The 18,330-nt window shown below is 40.0% G+C and overlaps 1 protein-coding gene across 1 annotated transcript; it reads right to left on the reverse strand.

Annotated features, from left to right (window-relative positions):
* Window positions 1–2,747: 2,747 nt before the first annotated feature.
* Window positions 2,748–14,740, reverse strand: LOC114258958 (disease resistance protein RPM1-like). Its single transcript, XM_082876549.1, has 2 exons — window positions 14,514–14,740; window positions 2,748–4,065 (listed from the first exon to the last, which is right to left on the reverse strand). The coding sequence occupies exons 1-2, from the start codon at window positions 14,738–14,740 to the stop codon at window positions 2,748–2,750; spliced, it is 1,545 nt and encodes a 514-aa protein (XP_082732675.1).
* Between the last annotated feature and the right edge of the window lie 3,590 nt (window positions 14,741–18,330).

The following is an 18,330-nucleotide window of genomic DNA, read 5'->3' on the forward strand; positions in this document are numbered from 1 at the left end:
ACTTTTGTGTAATTTTACAAAAGTTGGGGTTTTATTTGTAATAAACCTAAATGCATGTTTGGCATAGAGTAATGGAATAAATGTTGAATCATTGATGAAAATGGGACCTAAGGGTTGAAATGTTAATTATGGATAATGACCTAATTACATTGTTTGATTAATTGGGATAATTAATTGTGAGAAATGAGGAAATGAAATGGAATTGTCGAGATTGGGAATGTATGGGGTTAAAGGGTGTAGTTGAATTGTTTATCACACACCGAAATGAAATGTTGATTGAATATCCATTGTGCATTTATTTTCTGTTTAGAAATAATTGCTTTGGGCTATCGGTGGAGGATAGTCGTGATTGTTGTAGACAATGCATGATGATTAGGCAAACGGAAACTAATCAATGGAATGCGTCATGGAATTTGACGGTTGATAGAATACATTAATTATATGTATTGAGTGATTGTATATAGAACCAATGTGTTTGTATACGTTATGTGTAGAGGAGGAGATGGGGGATGTACTCCGCGGTTTAGGGAAAGATAGGGGATGTACCTCTAAACCGGATAGTGTTGGGAGAAGATAGGGGATGAACTCCGTAGATACAGCTCATATGCTTGTCTAGAAAAGTGAAGATAGAGCTCATATGCTTATCTTTGTGAAGTGTGGATATAGCTTATATGCTTATCTGAGAATGTGGATATTGTTGTTATACATATCTGTTGAGAATGTGGGTAGTGCTTATATGCCTATCCGTTGAAAAAGGGAAAATGAAAGGTAACTTGGACTTATAAGTCGTATGACATATATATGTGATTTATGTGAATGTATCAGTGTTGGCCATCTATTAATTGCTAATATTTTAGTCATTGTTCATGGTTGGTTTAGTGTATTTCTACTGGGATGTGGCTCACCCTATATGGGAATATCATTTTCAGGTACAGGTAGCATGCCACCTCCAAGGACATAGCTTGGGAGGCTAGAGGCGGACATACTTTTGTCACTTTCTTTTGATGTATTACATGTAATTTCAAGCCAAGGGCTTAATGTGTAATGAGTTAGTACTCTTTTGTTGTAACCAAGTGTTAACTTGGAAAGCTGTAAGCCCATAGGGCATTTGCTTTTGTTGTTAACATGTAATACTTTTTGTAATGAAACTCTGGTAAATGGAAGAATGTAGTACTTTTACATATCAATGCATGTCTTATTTGATGGATTTAATGTTATTATTTGAGGGCGTTACACGGATGCTAGATGGTACCTCCTTTAGTTGCTGGCTAGGCCCAATTGTTAGCTCCTCAAGAAGAGGCAATGCTCCTTCCTCTACTATCACCGAATTCAATCCCTTCAACTCTTGGAGACATAGTTGTTGGAAAATTTGGTTTATTAGGCTTATTTTGGGCCGACTTTGAGCCCAAAATTGAGTGGGCCCCAAATGTCTTTTGGGGTGGGTCCGAAGAGGTGAAGTGTTCCTTGCCGCATGACAAATCACACGGTGAAGACGGTTCGTCAAAACCATTTATGAGTGAATGGGAACATGATGTCGTTTTCGGGTTCGTGAAATGAACATTTAAAGTTTTTAATGTGAGTTTCCTTGTGAGGCTTGTCTCACATTGGAACTTTAAAAGAGTTTTGTTAAGTATATAAGCTCTAGCGTACAACACTTGGGTTGGGCCCTAGGGGGCACCCCAAGTTTGTAGAAGGGAGGAGTTATGGACAAAGTGAACCTTAGCCCAAACCACCACACGCGCTGCCGCCGCCGTCCGTCCGGGCATAGGTGTGGGTCGGGTCGGTTCTAATATTAATTTTTTGGACAAAATTCATTTGAATTTTTTCAAAAAATTATTGCGGGAATTTAATTCAAATTTGAAATTAAATTTTTGTCCAAACAAACGTTTTCCTGTCTAAATATTCCACAACAGATTTTTCAGTTCAAACAGTTTTTCTAACTGTTCAAAACCGGACAGTTTCTTAACTGTCCACACAGATTCAAATCTGGACAGTTTTGTTCCAAATCTGTTTGAATTTTGAATGATATCTGTTCATTTCAAAAGTGTACTTGTTCAGTGACAAACATCACCTGTTCGAGGCTATGTATTTTACCTATAAATACAGATCATTCCAGTAGTGTTTAATAATCCGAAAATCAGTCTGCAATTTTCATTTTGCTGTCCAGATTTTATTGTGTGCATTTTTCTTCATTCTAGGTTTAGGAAAAATCAAAGAAAGTATAGAACACAAGGTTTGGTTCGCCGTACAAATTTGTTTGGTGTGCTACAACAATTTTGTGAAGATCATTGTATCCTGGGAGATAGACGCCACTCAACAGTAAACACCGTAGCGGGGCGAATCTATCTTAAGGACAGAGTGTCACACACTCGACTTGGTCTTTGAATTTTCTTCTAATTCGGTTCAATAAATAAATTCGATACATTATTTATTTATTTGTTTGGTTTTATTTTTATTTATTTTATTTACACAGAAGATTGTTCCAACAATAGTTCCTTAAGTTTTTGAAACCCTCTAATCTCAAAATACAACTGCTCCCCATCATATGCATCCCAAAGAACAAGACGTACCAAACTAGGCAAGACTTGAAGGGCTTTTACTGGTTCATTCTTGGTCATATCTGAATGCACTAGAGATAATGTGCTTAGATTTTGAAGTTTCCGGATCCACTTGGGCAACTTTTTTAAACGTCCAACCAACTCGAGATGTTGAAGATATTGAGGTGGAGATGATGATGATGATATATGCTATAAATCCATAATCTCATAATCACTTGAGGTTGTTACACTCAAATATTGAAGGCATTTCATCTTCTCAATGGATGCACATAGAGCCCTCCCATGTTCTCTTTCCAATTTCCTAATTCCCAACTTCCTTAGCTGCCTTAATTTCTTAAGCTCTTTAATTAGGCCGACCCCATCATCATGATTTGTCTCCACATAAAACAAAATTTGTAGCTCCTCTAAAACCCCAATTCCTCCCTGTATCTTCACTCCTAAGAATTCACTTTCATCGTTATAAGAATAGGTAAGAAGATGTCGCCACTTACAGATCCTACTGATATCAAATGAGACCTCACTCACGCGGGAATGTTTCAGATCCAAAGTCTGTAAGTTTTGCAACTTGCCTATGGACTTTGGAATTATCTTCAATTTTGTGCTCCTTATGCTTAGGTATCTCAAAAGCAATAGATTTCCCACTTCTTCATCAAGTTGATCCAAAGGAGCATCCTTAAGATCAAGCACTTTCAAAAGCTTGAAATGTGTAGCTATTGTACCCAATAAGGGCTTCTTTGGCAGCTCTCCCTCTTGAAAAAGGAAAATAGAACGAAGTGGGGATTTACTAATGCTTTTCATAACCTTATCCATGTTACAGTAACGGATATGCATAGATAGCCGGCGAGTTGTGGCATTGAAACTTGAATTCTCTTTTTCCAAAATTTGACAGAAACTAAACTCCTTGGACATTGAGAGAATAATCTCACGCACTACACCATGTACCCGACACTCTTGAACTCTTCCATCAAATTTTGTAGCTAAAATTTGAACTAAGCGTCTATGGATCAGCTCAGTCAAGTGTTCTTCTGCAACTTCTTCTAATGTTTTTCCGTTTTGCTCTTCAACAAAACCCTCAGCTATCCATAACCGAACTAGTCTCCCAACTTTGATAAAGTAGTCTTCTAGCATTATGCCAAAGTACAAGAAACAAGATTTGAGGTGGTAAGGCAGATCATCATAACTGAATAACAAAATTTTGCTAATGCTTTTAAGATCAGGATTCATTTCCAACTCAGAGTTCATGCTACCATAGAATTTTTTCCATTCGGATATACCCTTGTTTTTGGTGGACAAGAGACCACCTATAGCTGCAATTGCAAGTGGCAAACCTTGACACTTTCTAACAATTACTTGTGATACTTCCTCCAACTTAGGGGGACAATGACCCCCAAAGTCCAATCGGAAGGCTTTCATGCAAAAGAGTTTCCAAGCCTTCTCTTGGGATAGGGCTTCAAGCTTATGGACATGATCCACTGAAGTTTCTTTGCAAAATGTAGCAACCTGTTCACTGCGTGTGGTGATGATCACTATAGCGATTCCGGGTTTACCCTTGTTGTATAGTGATCCGGACATGTGTCCGTGGATGTTGGTAGTGGTTATTATCGTGTTCACATCCTCTTTGCTTTGTATTTGAGTTATAGGATGTGTTGGGCGGGTTTGTTTCAGGTTGGTTGAGTTTAGAAACCAAAACTAGTTGCCCAGATTTTTGGCCTGTACGCTCGAGCGGGGATTTTGGCGCTCGAGCGGAGATTACACCCTTTCAGTACTTTCCTGTGCAGCGTTGTACGCTCGAGCGTAGGGTTGGGAGCTCGAGCGGAGGTCTGGTTCTGCAAAAGTGCTGAGCGAGTGCATTCTGCGCTCGAGCGGGAGGTTGGCCGCTCGAGCGTAAGTCTGTGAGTGGCCGCTCGAGCGGGGTGTTTTACGCTCGAGCGGGAGACTGGGTTAAAGTCCCGAAATTGTGACTTTTCAAATCACTTTTTGCTTTCTCTTCTCTCTCTTACTTTTCCAAAATCACCATTGTTGAGCCTCTCACTCTAGACTCTACCTTCTCTCTAGGTTTTGATCTAGTAGGAGTGATTTACTCACCTTTGGCCTTTACAAAAAAGTTGTTGATCGTCGAGGGCTTCATTTTAATCTGAAAATCTCGGGTTTTGGAGCACGTTGGGTTTTGTTGTCTTCTCCTTTGGGACTCCAAATTTGAGGTAGGGATAACCTACTCCTCTCTATGGGTTTTGTCTTTAAATTTTGGTATTTTGAGATGTTGGGCTTGGTTTGGTAATTTTGTGAAAGTTTGGGGCTTTTGTGTAATTTTACAAAAGTTGGGGTTTTATTCATAATAAACCTAGATGCATGTTTGGCATGGAAAATGGAATTAATGTTGAATCATTGATGAAAATGGGACCTAAGGGTTGAAATGTTAATTATGGGAATTGACCTAATTACATTGTTTAATTAATTGGGATAATTAATTGAGAGGAATGAAGGAATGAAATGTTGATTGAATATCCATTGCGCATTTATTTTTTATTTAGAAATAACTGCTTTGGGCTATCGGTGGAGGATAGTCGTGATTGTTGTAGACAATGCTTGATGATTAAGTAAACTGAAACTAATCAATGAAATGTGTCATGGAACTTGACGGTTGATTGAATACATTAATTATATGTATTGAGTGATTGTATATAGAACCTTTGTGTTTGTATACGTTATGTGTAGAGGAGGAGATAGGGGATATACTCCGCGGTTTAGGGGAAGATAGGGGATGTACCTCTAAACCGGATAGGTATTGGGAGGAGATAGGGGATGAACTCCGTAGACAGAGCTCATATGCTTGTCTAGAGAAGTGAAGATAGAGCTCATATGCTTATCTTTGTGAAGTGTGGATACAGCTTGTATGCTTATCTGTGGATATTGTTGATATACATATCTGTTGTAGAATGTGGATACAGCTTGTGTGCTTATCTGTGGATATTGTTGATATACATATCTGTTGAGAATGTGGATATAGCCTTTATGCTTATCTGAATGTGAGATATAGTTTTTATACATATCTGTGGAAATGATGATAGAGCTAGCATGCTTATCTGTTGAAAAAGGGAAAATGAAAAGTAAATGGGACTTGTAAGTCGTTGACATAAATATGTAATTTATGTGATTGTATCAGTGTTGACCAACTATCAATTGCTAATCTTTTAGTCATTGTCCATGGTTGGTTTAGTGTATTTCTACTGGGCTGTGGCTCACCCTATATGGGAATATCATTTTCAGGTACAGGAAGCATGCCACCTCCAAGGACATAGCTGGGAGGCTAGAGGCGGACATGTTTTGTTGTTTTACTTTTGATGTATTACATGTAACTTCAAGCCAAGGGCTTAATGTGTATCGAGTTAGTACTCTTTGTTGTAACCAAGTGTTAACTTGGAAAGCTGTAAGCCCGTAGGGCATTTTGTTATGATGTTAACATGTAATACTTATGTAATGAGACGCTAATGAATAATAGAAGGTGGTTTGTTTATACGTCAACGCATGTCTTGTTTGATGGGTTTAATGTTATTATTTTGAGGGCGTTACAACTTGGTATCAGAGCGTACCGGGTTCGAATACTTTGGGTACGTGGGAAGTGATTAGGATCACAATGGGTTTGTCTCGCTTGATAGAGACGTAGATGTAGTACCATATGCTATGTGTTTATTTGATAACATGCTTATGTGACTATGTGGGTATGGGATTTAATTTCTAGGATGTTGATTGGATCCTTGAGTTTCTGGGAGTCTTGTTGGAAAAGCACTTGATCAATGCTGTTTCTAACCAGAACTCTAGTAACGTCTCGGGACTATCATTATCCGGAAATGAAATTCGTAAGTGCTTATGTGTTTATGTGCTTATGTGGAGTGAATTACAGTTGTCCATGTATTAGGACGTGAGTGTCTAGTTTCGGCACATTTGTGAATGTGCTAACGTTCTGTGTTGCCTTTATTAGGATGTCAGGACGAGGAAGGGGTGCTAGGCGTGGTAGACCTGCGAGGCAGGAAGTACCGTTACCGGGTGAGATTCCGGCAGTGCAGGAGGGAGTTGGGCAGGCCAATGTGGCCGAGCCAGTAGGTCAGCAGGCTATGGGTGCCTTGGCCAGAGAGTTAGCAGGAGCTTTGGGTATTCTTAGGGCTGAGAATCAGGCAGTTGAGGCAGGGCCTTCCTTCTTGAAGAGGGAGTTCTTTCGGTGTAATCCGGACGAGTTTATTGGGGATCCTAAAGAGCCGCTTAAGGCAGATGAATGGCTCGAACAGACAACGAAGACGTTTGAGATGCTTGGCATCGAGGACGGAGCATTGAAAGTGACCTTGGCATCCTTCCAGCTGAAGGGAGATGCGGGTCAATGGTGGAAATACGAGAAGGCTCGTGTTGGTGGGACTTGGGAGGCATTTGTGAATGCTTTTCAGGAGAGGTTTTTGTCTGCAGTAGCTAGAGAGAAGCTGAGGGATCAGTTTAGCCGGCTTAATCAGCAGGGCTTGTCAGTGGCCGAGTTTGAGGCTACTTTTACCAGTCTGTCCAGGTTTGCACCGGAACTGGTGGCGTCTGAGGAACGCCGTTGCTATGAGTTTGAGCGGAAGTTGAGGCGGGGCCTCAAGTTGAGAATTGGTGGGTCTTATATTCGAGAGTATAGACACCTAGTGGATGCTGCAGCTCATATGGAGCTTATGATGCAGGAGGAGGATGAGGGGCAGAGAGGCTCCAAGAGGAGTCAGGATGGTCAGGGTGATGGCAGGAGGCAGAGGGGTTCTAACCCTCAGCAGTCGCAGGGTGGTGTTACTAGATCGACCTTCCCAGTGCCGAGTGTAGGCTCAGGGAGAGGTGGTCAGGGGGAATTCACTTGTTACAAGTGTGGCCAGTTGGGTCACAAGGTTTCAGTTTGCCCGCAGAAGGGTGGGGGTCAGAAAGCTGCTTCTTTTTCAGCTAGACCGCAGAGTCAGAGTTTGGGCAGGGGGCAGCTCTTGACTTGTTATCAGTGTGGACAACCTGGGCACATGAAGAGGTTTTGCCCACAGTTGAGTGCCACTTCGGGAGCGTCTGGTTCTAGGCAGACGCAGGGTTTTCAGCCAGCTCAGTCTGTGCAGGCCTCGAGGGCCAATCCGGGAGTTTCGTCATCCCAGTCTGTGCAGCAGTCTTTTGCTCCGAGAGGTGAGCAGGTAGACCAGGGGCCTACGGGGCGCGTGTATGCTGTTACCGCGCAGGATTTAGTACCGGCTCCATCAGTAGTGAGAGGTACTTTTCTGTTTTGCAACTCAGTTGCTAATGTGTTGATAGACACGGGTGCATCTCATTCTTTTTGTATCTGCTGCATTTGCATCTGTTTTGGAATTGGAGTTAGCACAGTTAGCATCTCCTATTTGTGTGGTATCGCCTTTGGGTGGTGAGTTGATTCTGAAACAGGGTGTTAGAGGATGTGATATAGAGGTCGCCGATTATAGGCTTCCTTTTTCGTTTGTTGTCATGCCCATGAAGGGTTTTGATGTTATTTTGGGTATGGACTGGCTATCGTCATACCGGGCTGTTATTGATTGCTACCGCCAGAGGGTCACGTTATGTACCTTGAGCGGGGAGTGGTTCCATTTCTTGGGAGACTGGGTTGGTAGTGTTTTGCCACCGGGGTATGATTCGCGAGGGCGAAGTGAGCTTAGTAGTCTACTTGCCAGCTTTGAGAGTGGTGAGAGTGGTGAGACCCAGCTTGTGTTGCCGAGGGTGGTTTGTGAGTATTCGGATGTCTTTCCCGAAGATCTTGTTAGTTTGCCACCTCACCGAGAGATAGAGTTCTCTATTGATTTAGTGCCTGGTACGGCGCCGATTTCTATGGCACCTTACCGTTTTGCTCCAGCAGAGTTGGTTGAGTTGAAAGTTCAGCTCCAGGAATTGCTCGATAAGGGCTTTGTTCGCCCTAGTGTTTCACCGTGGGGAGCACCGGCCCTCTTTGTTAAAAAGAAAGATGGTGCCTTGAGATTGTGTATAGACTACCGGAAGTTGAATCGGGCTACGGTTAAGAATAAGTATCCTATGCCCCGTATAGATGATTTGTTTGACCAGTTGAAGGGTTCCTGTTGTTTCTCTAAGATAGACTTGAGATCGGGTTACCATCAGTTGAGGGTCAGGGAGGAAGATATTCCTAAGACGGCATTCCGTACGCGGTATGGCCATTACGAGTTTCTGGTGATGCCATTCGGGCTTACCAATGCACCAGCAGTCTTTATGGACTTGATGAACCGGATTTTCCGGGAGTTCTTGGACCGATTTGTGGTTGTTTTCGTGGACGACATCCTTATCTATTCGTCTTCTGAGGAGGAGCACGAGGCACACTTGAGAGCGGTGCTTGAGTTACTTAGAGTCCATAGGCTGTATGCCAAGTTTGGGAAGTGTGAGTTCTGGCTGAGGGAAGTCAAATTCTTAGGCCACGTGGTATCCGGGGAAGGGGTGTCTGTTGATACATCCAAGGTTGAGGCAGTGCAAGATTGGGCACAGCCTAAGAGTGTGTTTGAGATCCGCAGTTTTCTGGGATTAGCTGGGTATTACCGTCGGTTTGTGAAAGATTTCTCCAGGTTAGCGTCACCGTTGACTAGGCTGACTCGGAAGGGAGTCAAGTTTGTGTGGAGTGAGACTTGTGAAAAGTCGTTCCAAGAGCTGAAAATTAGATTGACCACCGCTCCGGTGTTGATTATTCCGGAGAGAGGGTTGGGTTATGCGGTTTATTGTGATGCTTCACGAGAGGGTTTGGGTTGTGTGTTGATGCAAGAGGGGAAAGTGGTAGCTTATGGCTCACGTCAGTTGAAAATACACGAGAAGAATTACCCCACACACGACCTAGAGTTAGCAGCAGTGATCTTTGCCTTGAAAATCTGGAGGCACTACCTTTATGGTGAGAGGTTCGAGGTATTCTCGGATCATAAGAGTTTGAAGTATCTGTTTACACAGAGAGACTTGAATTTGAGGCAGAGGAGATGGATGGAGTTCATCGAGGATTATGATTTTGAGTTGCATTATCATCCGGGAAAGGCCAATGTTGTGGCCGATGCCCTTAGTAGGAAAACCATTAGTGATGTAGCTTGTATAGCCATCCGGGAATGGGAGATGTTGGGAGCACTTGGCGAGTTTGATTTGCTACTGGGCGAATCTGTCGAGGCTGCGGCCTTGTTTTCTGTTGTTGCGCAGCCTACACTTGTGATTAGAGTGTTAGAGGCACAGAGAGGTGACCTTGAGGTAGAATCCCTCCGAGAGAAGATCTCCAGTGGGAAAGTTAAGAAGGGTTTGACGGTGTATCCCGACCTGAGTGTGAGATACCGAAACCGTTTGTTTGTACCGGAGTCTTGCAGAGAGGAAGTACTCCGAGAGTTTCATCATTCGCGCCTTGCGGTGCATCCGGGGGGTACTAAGATGTATCAGGATTTAGGTCGCCAGTTTTGGTGGCGGGGTATGAAGAGAGATGTGGCTGTTTTCGTATCGAAGTGCCTTACTTGCCAGCAAGTGAAGGCCGAGCATCAGAGGCCAGCGGGTTTGTTGCAACCCTTGCCTATTGCCGAGTGGAAGTGGGAGCATGTCACTATGGACTTCGTTGTAGGTCTTCCGAGAACTCAGCGGGGTAGTGATGCTATTTGGGTGGTTGTAGACCGGTTGACTAAGTCGGCGCACTTTATTCCTATGCGCGTGAGAGATTCGGTAGATCATCTTGCCGACCTGTATATTCGGGACGTAGTGAGATTGCACGGGGTCCCAGTGACGATCGTCTCAGATAGAGATCCTCGTTTTACTGCTAGGTTGTGGCAGAGTTTGCAGAGTGCCTTGGGCACTAAGTTGACCTTTAGTACGGCTTATCATCCTCAGACTGACGGGCAGTCCGAGCGTACTATTCAGATCCTCGAGGATATGCTTCGGGGTTGTGTCCTGGACTTCAGTGGGACGTGGGAGAGGCACTTACCCTTGGTAGAGTTTGCCTACAACAACAGTTTTCAGTCTAGCATCGGTATGGCACCGTTTGAGGCCTTGTATGGCCGACCGTGTAGGTCTCCAGTTTGTTGGGCCGAGGTGGGTGATGCACCTTTGTTGGGTCCGGAGTTGGTTAGGGAGACGACGGAGAAAGTTGAGCTTATCCGTAGGAGGCTTGTTACAGCCCAGAGTCGACAAAAGAGTTATGCCGACCGTAGGCGGAGGCCTTTGGCGTTTGAGGTAGGTGATCATGTCTTTCTGAAAATATCACCTAGGCGAGGCCTGATGAGGTTTGGGAAGAGTGGGAAATTATCCCCTCGGTTTATTGGTCCTTTTGAGATCCTTGAGAGGATTGGCGAGGTTGCTTATCGGTTAGCCTTACCGCCGCAGTTGTCCGGGGTGCATGACGTGTTTCATGTGAGTATGCTTCGGAAGTATGAGCCAGATCCATCACATGTGCTGGATTGGAGCGATTTAGAGGTAGATGAGGATGCCTCGTATGAGGAGAGACCGGTTCGGGTCTTGGATAGGCGGGATCAGGTCCTGCGTGGCAAGACCATTCCTTTGGTGAAAGTCTTGTGGAAACATCACGGAGTGGAGGAAGCCACTTGGGAACGTGAGTTGGAAGTCCGTGAGAAATATCCGGACTTGTTTATTGATATGTAATCTTGTATTTGAATTTTACATTTTGTTGAACTTAAGAGCTTTTATATATGTCTTAAGTTGTGAAACGTTGAGAATGTTTTGATTATTGGTAGTATGTTTTGGAACTTGCCTCATATGGAAGTTGAATGTAACATTATATCTGTTGAACATATTGTTGAAATTGGAAGGATAGTGCATAATGTTGATGCATGTTGAAAGTACATATGTTGTTTACATATTGTGATATGTCTCTTGTTTAAGGGATGGGATGACCGGTAATGGGTCGAATTGTTGAATGTTAAAATGTAACATTGTTTAAAATGGAGGAAAACTTGTTTTTGAAAACTTGTGCTTAATTTCGGGGACGAAATTCTTTAAGGGGGGGAGGTTATAGCGATTCCGGGTTTACCCTTGTTGTATAGTGATCCGGACATGTGTCCGTGGATGTTGGTAGTGGTTATTATCGTGTTCACATCCTCTTTGCTTTGTATTTGAGTTATAGGATGTGTTGGGCGGGTTTGTTTCAGGTTGGTTGAGTTTAGAAACCAAAACTAGTTGCCCAGATTTTTGGCCTGTACGCTCGAGCGGAGATTACACCCTTTCAGTACTTTCCTGTGCAGCGTTGTACGCTCGAGCGTAGGGTTGGGAGCTCGAGCGGAGGTCTGGTTCTGCAAAAGTGCTGAGCGAGTGCATTCTGCGCTCGAGCGGGAGGTTGGCCGCTCGAGCGTAAGTCTGTGAGTGGCCGCTCGAGCGGGGTGTTTTACGCTCGAGCGGGAGACTGGGTTAAAGTCCCGAAATTGTGACTTTTCAAATCACTTTTTGCTTTCTCTTCTCTCTCTTACTTTTCCAAAATCACCATTGTTGAGCCTCTCACTCTAGACTCTACCTTCTCTCTAGGTTTTGATCTAGTAGGAGTGATTTACTCACCTTTGGCCTTTACAAAAAAGTTGTTGATCGTCGAGGGCTTCATTTTAATCTGAAAATCTCGGGTTTTGGAGCACGTTGGGTTTTGTTGTCTTCTCCTTTGGGACTCCAAATTTGAGGTAGGGATAACCTACTCCTCTCTATGGGTTTTGTCTTTAAATTTTGGTATTTTGAGATGTTGGGCTTGGTTTGGTAATTTTGTGAAAGTTTGGGGCTTTTGTGTAATTTTACAAAAGTTGGGGTTTTATTCATAATAAACCTAGATGCATGTTTGGCATGGAAAATGGAATTAATGTTGAATCATTGATGAAAATGGGACCTAAGGGTTGAAATGTTAATTATGGGAATTGACCTAATTACATTGTTTAATTAATTGGGATAATTAATTGAGAGGAATGAAGGAATGAAATGTTGATTGAATATCCATTGCGCATTTATTTTCTATTTAGAAATAACTGCTTTGGGCTATCGGTGGAGGATAGTCGTGATTGTTGTAGACAATGCTTGATGATTAAGTAAACTGAAACTAATCAATGAAATGTGTCATGGAACTTGACGGTTGATTGAATACATTAATTATATGTATTGAGTGATTGTATATAGAACCTTTGTGTTTGTATACGTTATGTGTAGAAGAGGAGATAGGGGATATACTCCGCGGTTTAGGGGAAGATAGGGGATGTACCTCTAAACCGGATAGGTATTGGGAGGAGATAGGGGATGAACTCCGTAGACAGAGCTCATATGCTTGTCTAGAGAAGTGAAGATAGAGCTCATATGCTTATCTTTGTGAAGTGTGGATACAGCTTGTATGCTTATCTGTGGATATTGTTGATATACATATCTGTTGTAGAATGTGGATACAGCTTGTGTGCTTATCTGTGGATATTGTTGATATACATATCTGTTGAGAATGTGGATATAGCCTTTATGCTTATCTGAATGTGAGATATAGTTTTTATACATATCTGTGGAAATGATGATAGAGCTAGCATGCTTATCTGTTGAAAAAGGGAAAATGAAAAGTAAATGGGACTTGTAAGTCGTTGACATAAATATGTAATTTATGTGATTGTATCAGTGTTGACCAACTATCAATTGCTAATCTTTTAGTCATTGTCCATGGTTGGTTTAGTGTATTTCTACTGGGCTGTGGCTCACCCTATATGGGAATATCATTTTCAGGTACAGGAAGCATGCCACCTCCAAGGACATAGCTGGGAGGCTAGAGGCGGACATGTTTTGTTGTTTTACTTTTGATGTATTACATGTAACTTCAAGCCAAGGGCTTAATGTGTATCGAGTTAGTACTCTTTGTTGTAACCAAGTGTTAACTTGGAAAGCTGTAAGCCCGTAGGGCATTTTGTTATGATGTTAACATGTAATACTTATGTAATGAGACGCTAATGAATAATAGAAGGTGGTTTGTTTATACGTCAACGCATGTCTTGTTTGATGGGTTTAATGTTATTATTTTGAGGGCGTTACAATCACCCGACTGCCTTCACTATTTTTGGGTAAAACATGTCTTATGGATCTCCAAAAATCAGTTTCCCATACGCTAGGAAGCATAGATACGGATACGACATGATACAGATACGGCGATACGACAAAACCTAACAAAATAGGATACCGATATGGCTAGGATACGTTTGTGAAAAATATATTTTTTAAAATTATTAATAGTGAGTCACACATAAACTAAAAAACGTTGAGAAACCACAATCTAATTTTATAATGCAAAATACTAACCTTTAAGAATTTTGTATTAATTGAAGCTAGTAGCTTGTTTACTTTTTAAATTTTTAATAGGTCTTACAAATATTTCATTTCAATATCAAGTTTAATATATTTATATTACAATAATAGAATAATTCACAACTTGTCCCTATACTTTTTCCTTTGACACTAGTGAAAAATATTGTATTCAAGTTTACTTGCTTATTTATTTATTGATATTTAATTTTGCCATTGTTATATTCTCTTATTGATTCTTACTTTCCATGTAGTTGTAGGGGACATGCATGAAATAATTAGGATACATCAATTTGATAAATTCTATTATTTAACTCACTATGCTCTTTTTATCGAAGAACTTAACAAAGTATTAGAAAAATTTTCTTATATTTATACTTGCAATTATATTATATTATATTACTATGCAAGAAATGTTACAATTCTAATTTTATAAAACAAGTAAACATGACTTGGAGTATCCGATACTTCAAAATTAAGTATTTGATACTCCAAAATTAATGAAAAAATAATTAAGAAGTATCTGATACTTTTAATAAGTATCTGATACGTATCTGCAAGTATCCAAGGAGTATCGGTATCCGATACGGATACGATACGGATACGTTACCCTATTTGAAGTATCCGTGCTTCATAGTCCATACATCATCAAACACAATGACGTACCTCTTTTCACATAAATATCCTCTTAGCTTGGCTATGAGTGAATCAATTCCCTCATCAGGTAGAGGTAGAACATCGTTTCCTGATAGTTCCTTTATCATTGTCTTGAGGAGCTCCTCTGGCTTGTATGATTGAGAGACAGTGATCCACGCTTTGCAATTGAAGCGTGCAACCACTTCTTGGCTGTCATAAACTTTCTTGGCAAGAGTGGTCTTGCCAATTCCACCCATGCCAACCACCGAGATCCTGCTCGTTGTGATTGATTTTGGTTAACCAATCTGCTTATCAGTTCATATTTGGGAGATTCAATGCCAACGACTTCGTCATCCCCTATGAAAAGGGAAGCTAGTCGAGGGTCACGCCACATGTTGTCCTTGGTGATGTTGCTCGTGCTGGTGCTGCTATGTTCTGAGGAAGTACTAGTCCTGAATCCATATCGAACAGCTCCTTCCTGGATCTCACGGATTGTAGTCTTGATGTCTTGGATTTGAGAAGCTATCTCATGTCATGGCTTTAGCTTAGTGATCATTAGAGTAACCTTACACAAGGAACCAACTAGTCCAGGTTGTTTTGGCGAGACCAAGAGAATGTGTTCATCGATAACGTCTTATATCCGATAAGAAACTTCCCTTACTTGTTTCACCCATGTTTTCACACCTTTATCTCCCTTTTCTGCTCTTGCTTCTGCATCTTCTAAGAAAAAGTGTATGCGCTCCAATTCAGCTTTGATACTGATAATTTCCTTGCGGACACCCTTCAACAACTCTACTTCTCTGGCTAACAATGGTCCCAAATATTGAATAACTGAGATCACTGCTCTTTCTGCCATTACTTCTCCCTACACTAAACTGAACACACCATCACGATTAGTTCCAATTATCCTTAGTAGTGTGTGTGTGTGTGTGTGTGTGTGTGTGTGTGTCCATGTAAAAAGGAAGTTAGATGAATGTATATGGAGGAGAAAAAGTTGAAAAAAATCAAAATTTAAAATAAAATACTTAGGCAGTTACATAGGGCAATTTGGACATGAAAAAATGTGGCACACTGTCACACAGGTGTTCACATCAAGTGAATTCTGCGGTGAGCAAATGGATTACGTTTAAATTTTTGGATAGTATGATGATTGAGGAAAACTAATAACAACTTTCGGCAGTTTGATAAATGAAAAAATTTATATATATATACCAGATTGGATGTGACGCTTGATAGAAAGGGAATGGGTAGAGTGACTAGGTTCTGGTTGGTGTTGTTGCTGTTTTTGTATTTTATTTTTTGGGTTGGTTTTGTTGTGTTTGGTTTATCTAAGTTTGTTAACTTAGACCTGTTTGTTTGTGATTTTGTCTTGCAGCTTGAGATTTGCTTTTGGTTTGTGCCAACCTTGTTTGGGATAGGCCCTTTAGCATTGAAGCTGTTTTGGTTTTTTTTTTATATTTTAAATAACAATTTATTTCTTTTGCCGGTCACAAAAGAAGAAAAAAAGAAGAAGAAGATATATAGATATAGATATATGCTTAAGTAGAATCTTAAGTGATTTGCCTTGTGGATTTAGGAAAAGTTATTCAATATGTGTGAGAGAGATGGAGACCCCATCATGAAAATATTTTTGTCATGGTTATCATATTGGGTTTTTTATGTGGTGTATTATTACAAGTGATTGAAAATCGTTCAAATGTAATTATGACAAAAAAGATAGTGAACCCAATGCCATACACCAAAAAGTGATGTGAAATGTGTTTGTAGAGAAACATACCAGCAGATTGATGAGCAACTCTGAGAAGAAATGATCTGAAGATCTAAACATGTGATGTGTTATTACTGCATTGATAATAGATGAAGTGGTGAGATTCATTCAATCAATTTAATTATAACAAATAAGATGATAACTTGATATAGGAAAAAAAGATAAGAAATATGTGTTTGTAGAAACATATACCTGCAGATTATACAAAAATCTTGGGAACTGCTTTTGTTGCTTTGTTAGATTTCAGCCAAAGCTCTTTCTACTGTGCAGAAAGACTTCTTGAATTATACAGTTTTGGGTCTTGATCCTGACTGATATCATGTTACCTCTCTCTCTGATCCATCAGAAGCCAAGCCCAAAATCAGCCCAGTGGCTCATTTTTTTAAATCAATGGGGAAGAGTCCAAACAAGTTCCAAGTAGTTGTAGAGCATCTTCAAGCACATTTTCTGAAACACATTTTGGCTTCACGTGGTTCTGACTTCTTGGTTAAATAGAAATATATTATAAATCATTTTACTGAAGAAAATTTTGAATTCATTTGGCAAACTTATTTTTCATTAAAAGATAACTTTAATCACTCTAAAAAATCATAAGAAATGTTTAAAAAGTTAAGATTGTGTCAAACAAACTAACTTCTTTTTAACATTAACTTTGAAATGTATTATATAAAAATTAATTAAGTCAATTTGATAATTACAATTCATATCAATTAAAAATTTAAGTGACTATTAAATTGTAGACTAAGAATTAAAAAAAAAATTAACATGATATGTACTTATAAGAGAGAACAAAATAACTTAAGATTCGACATTGAATATTAAAACGCTGAACATCTTGAGATTCACAATGTCCTAAATTTGATGTGAATAGAATATTCAACATCAAAGGCCTTAAGATTCACAAGTTTTTTTAGTCATCTTTAAATAAACATGCCAACCCAGCGAGTCCCATTAAATCAACATATTTCATGTCAAGAACTTGATCTTTGGCCACGGTTGGACTAGTTTGCAAGGGTTCTAACTCTATTGAATGATCCAAGCCCCGGGTACAATATTGAGCAGGTATGCAATTGGCAGTGCATTTTCTTAACCTATATCAGTAAGTAAATTGACACAAAGACGGAACATTACTTTTAATTTAAATTCTTACCAATCCAATAATTAGTTTAAAGTCGTACCAATCCAAGACTCTACACTCATTTGAGTCACTTTCAAATAAATATGCCAATCCAATGAGACACAGTACATTAGCATATTTCATTTCACAACAACTTGATTTTGGCCACTGTTTAACAAACGAGTTTTAACTGAACAAGATAAACAGTAATTGGTACTAATGGAGTAAATTGTTCTACATTCAATGTTACACTTTCTTATTTTCTCCACTAATGTCTATAAAGGAAAAACTACTCAACTCCTAGGAAGCACACATATTTACTATTTCACCAATTGAACACAAAACTTGTCTCGTAGTGAGAGCTCACAACAGATCTTCATCAATCTTTTCTACTTGGCAAATTACCCCCTCCTTGTTGCCTTCCAATAACCACCCCATATTTGCATGCCCTGAGAATATAATAAATCTTTTTTAGCCAAAATAATATGATGTAAAATATATATAAATAACTGAAGATAAATGACAAACAACCAAGCCAATTGAAAACCAAAACTCGAATAACAAATTCTTGTACCAGCATTCTTAAACTCAGTTCTCATTAAAATCAGTAATTACCCTAGACCATATAAAATCAAAAAATTGTGAATAATTAGTTGTTACTTTTGATTTATTAATTCAACAGTTAAGGCCTTGGAGATTCAACATTTTATGTTTGTGAGCTGTCATTTTTTTATTCATGAGAAGCATCACAATTGTTCTCAATTGATGGCCTTAATTAAGTGAATGCAATGTAATATTCGTTACAATGCTCTATGTAATTGAATTTATGACAACTACAATCAAATTATAAATCCCAACCCAACTTACTAATACATTAATAAATATCTTTAATAGAGAAAATAAGCAACTCAATTAATGTCAAAACATATTGTTGGCCGTATGTATATTCAACTATTGTTGAT

The sequence above is a fragment of the Camellia sinensis genome, chromosome 6, assembly GCF_055761805.1.
Source record: "Camellia sinensis isolate YWXY chromosome 6, ASM5576180v1, whole genome shotgun sequence".
NCBI classification, from domain to species: Eukaryota; Viridiplantae; Streptophyta; class Magnoliopsida; order Ericales; family Theaceae; genus Camellia; species Camellia sinensis.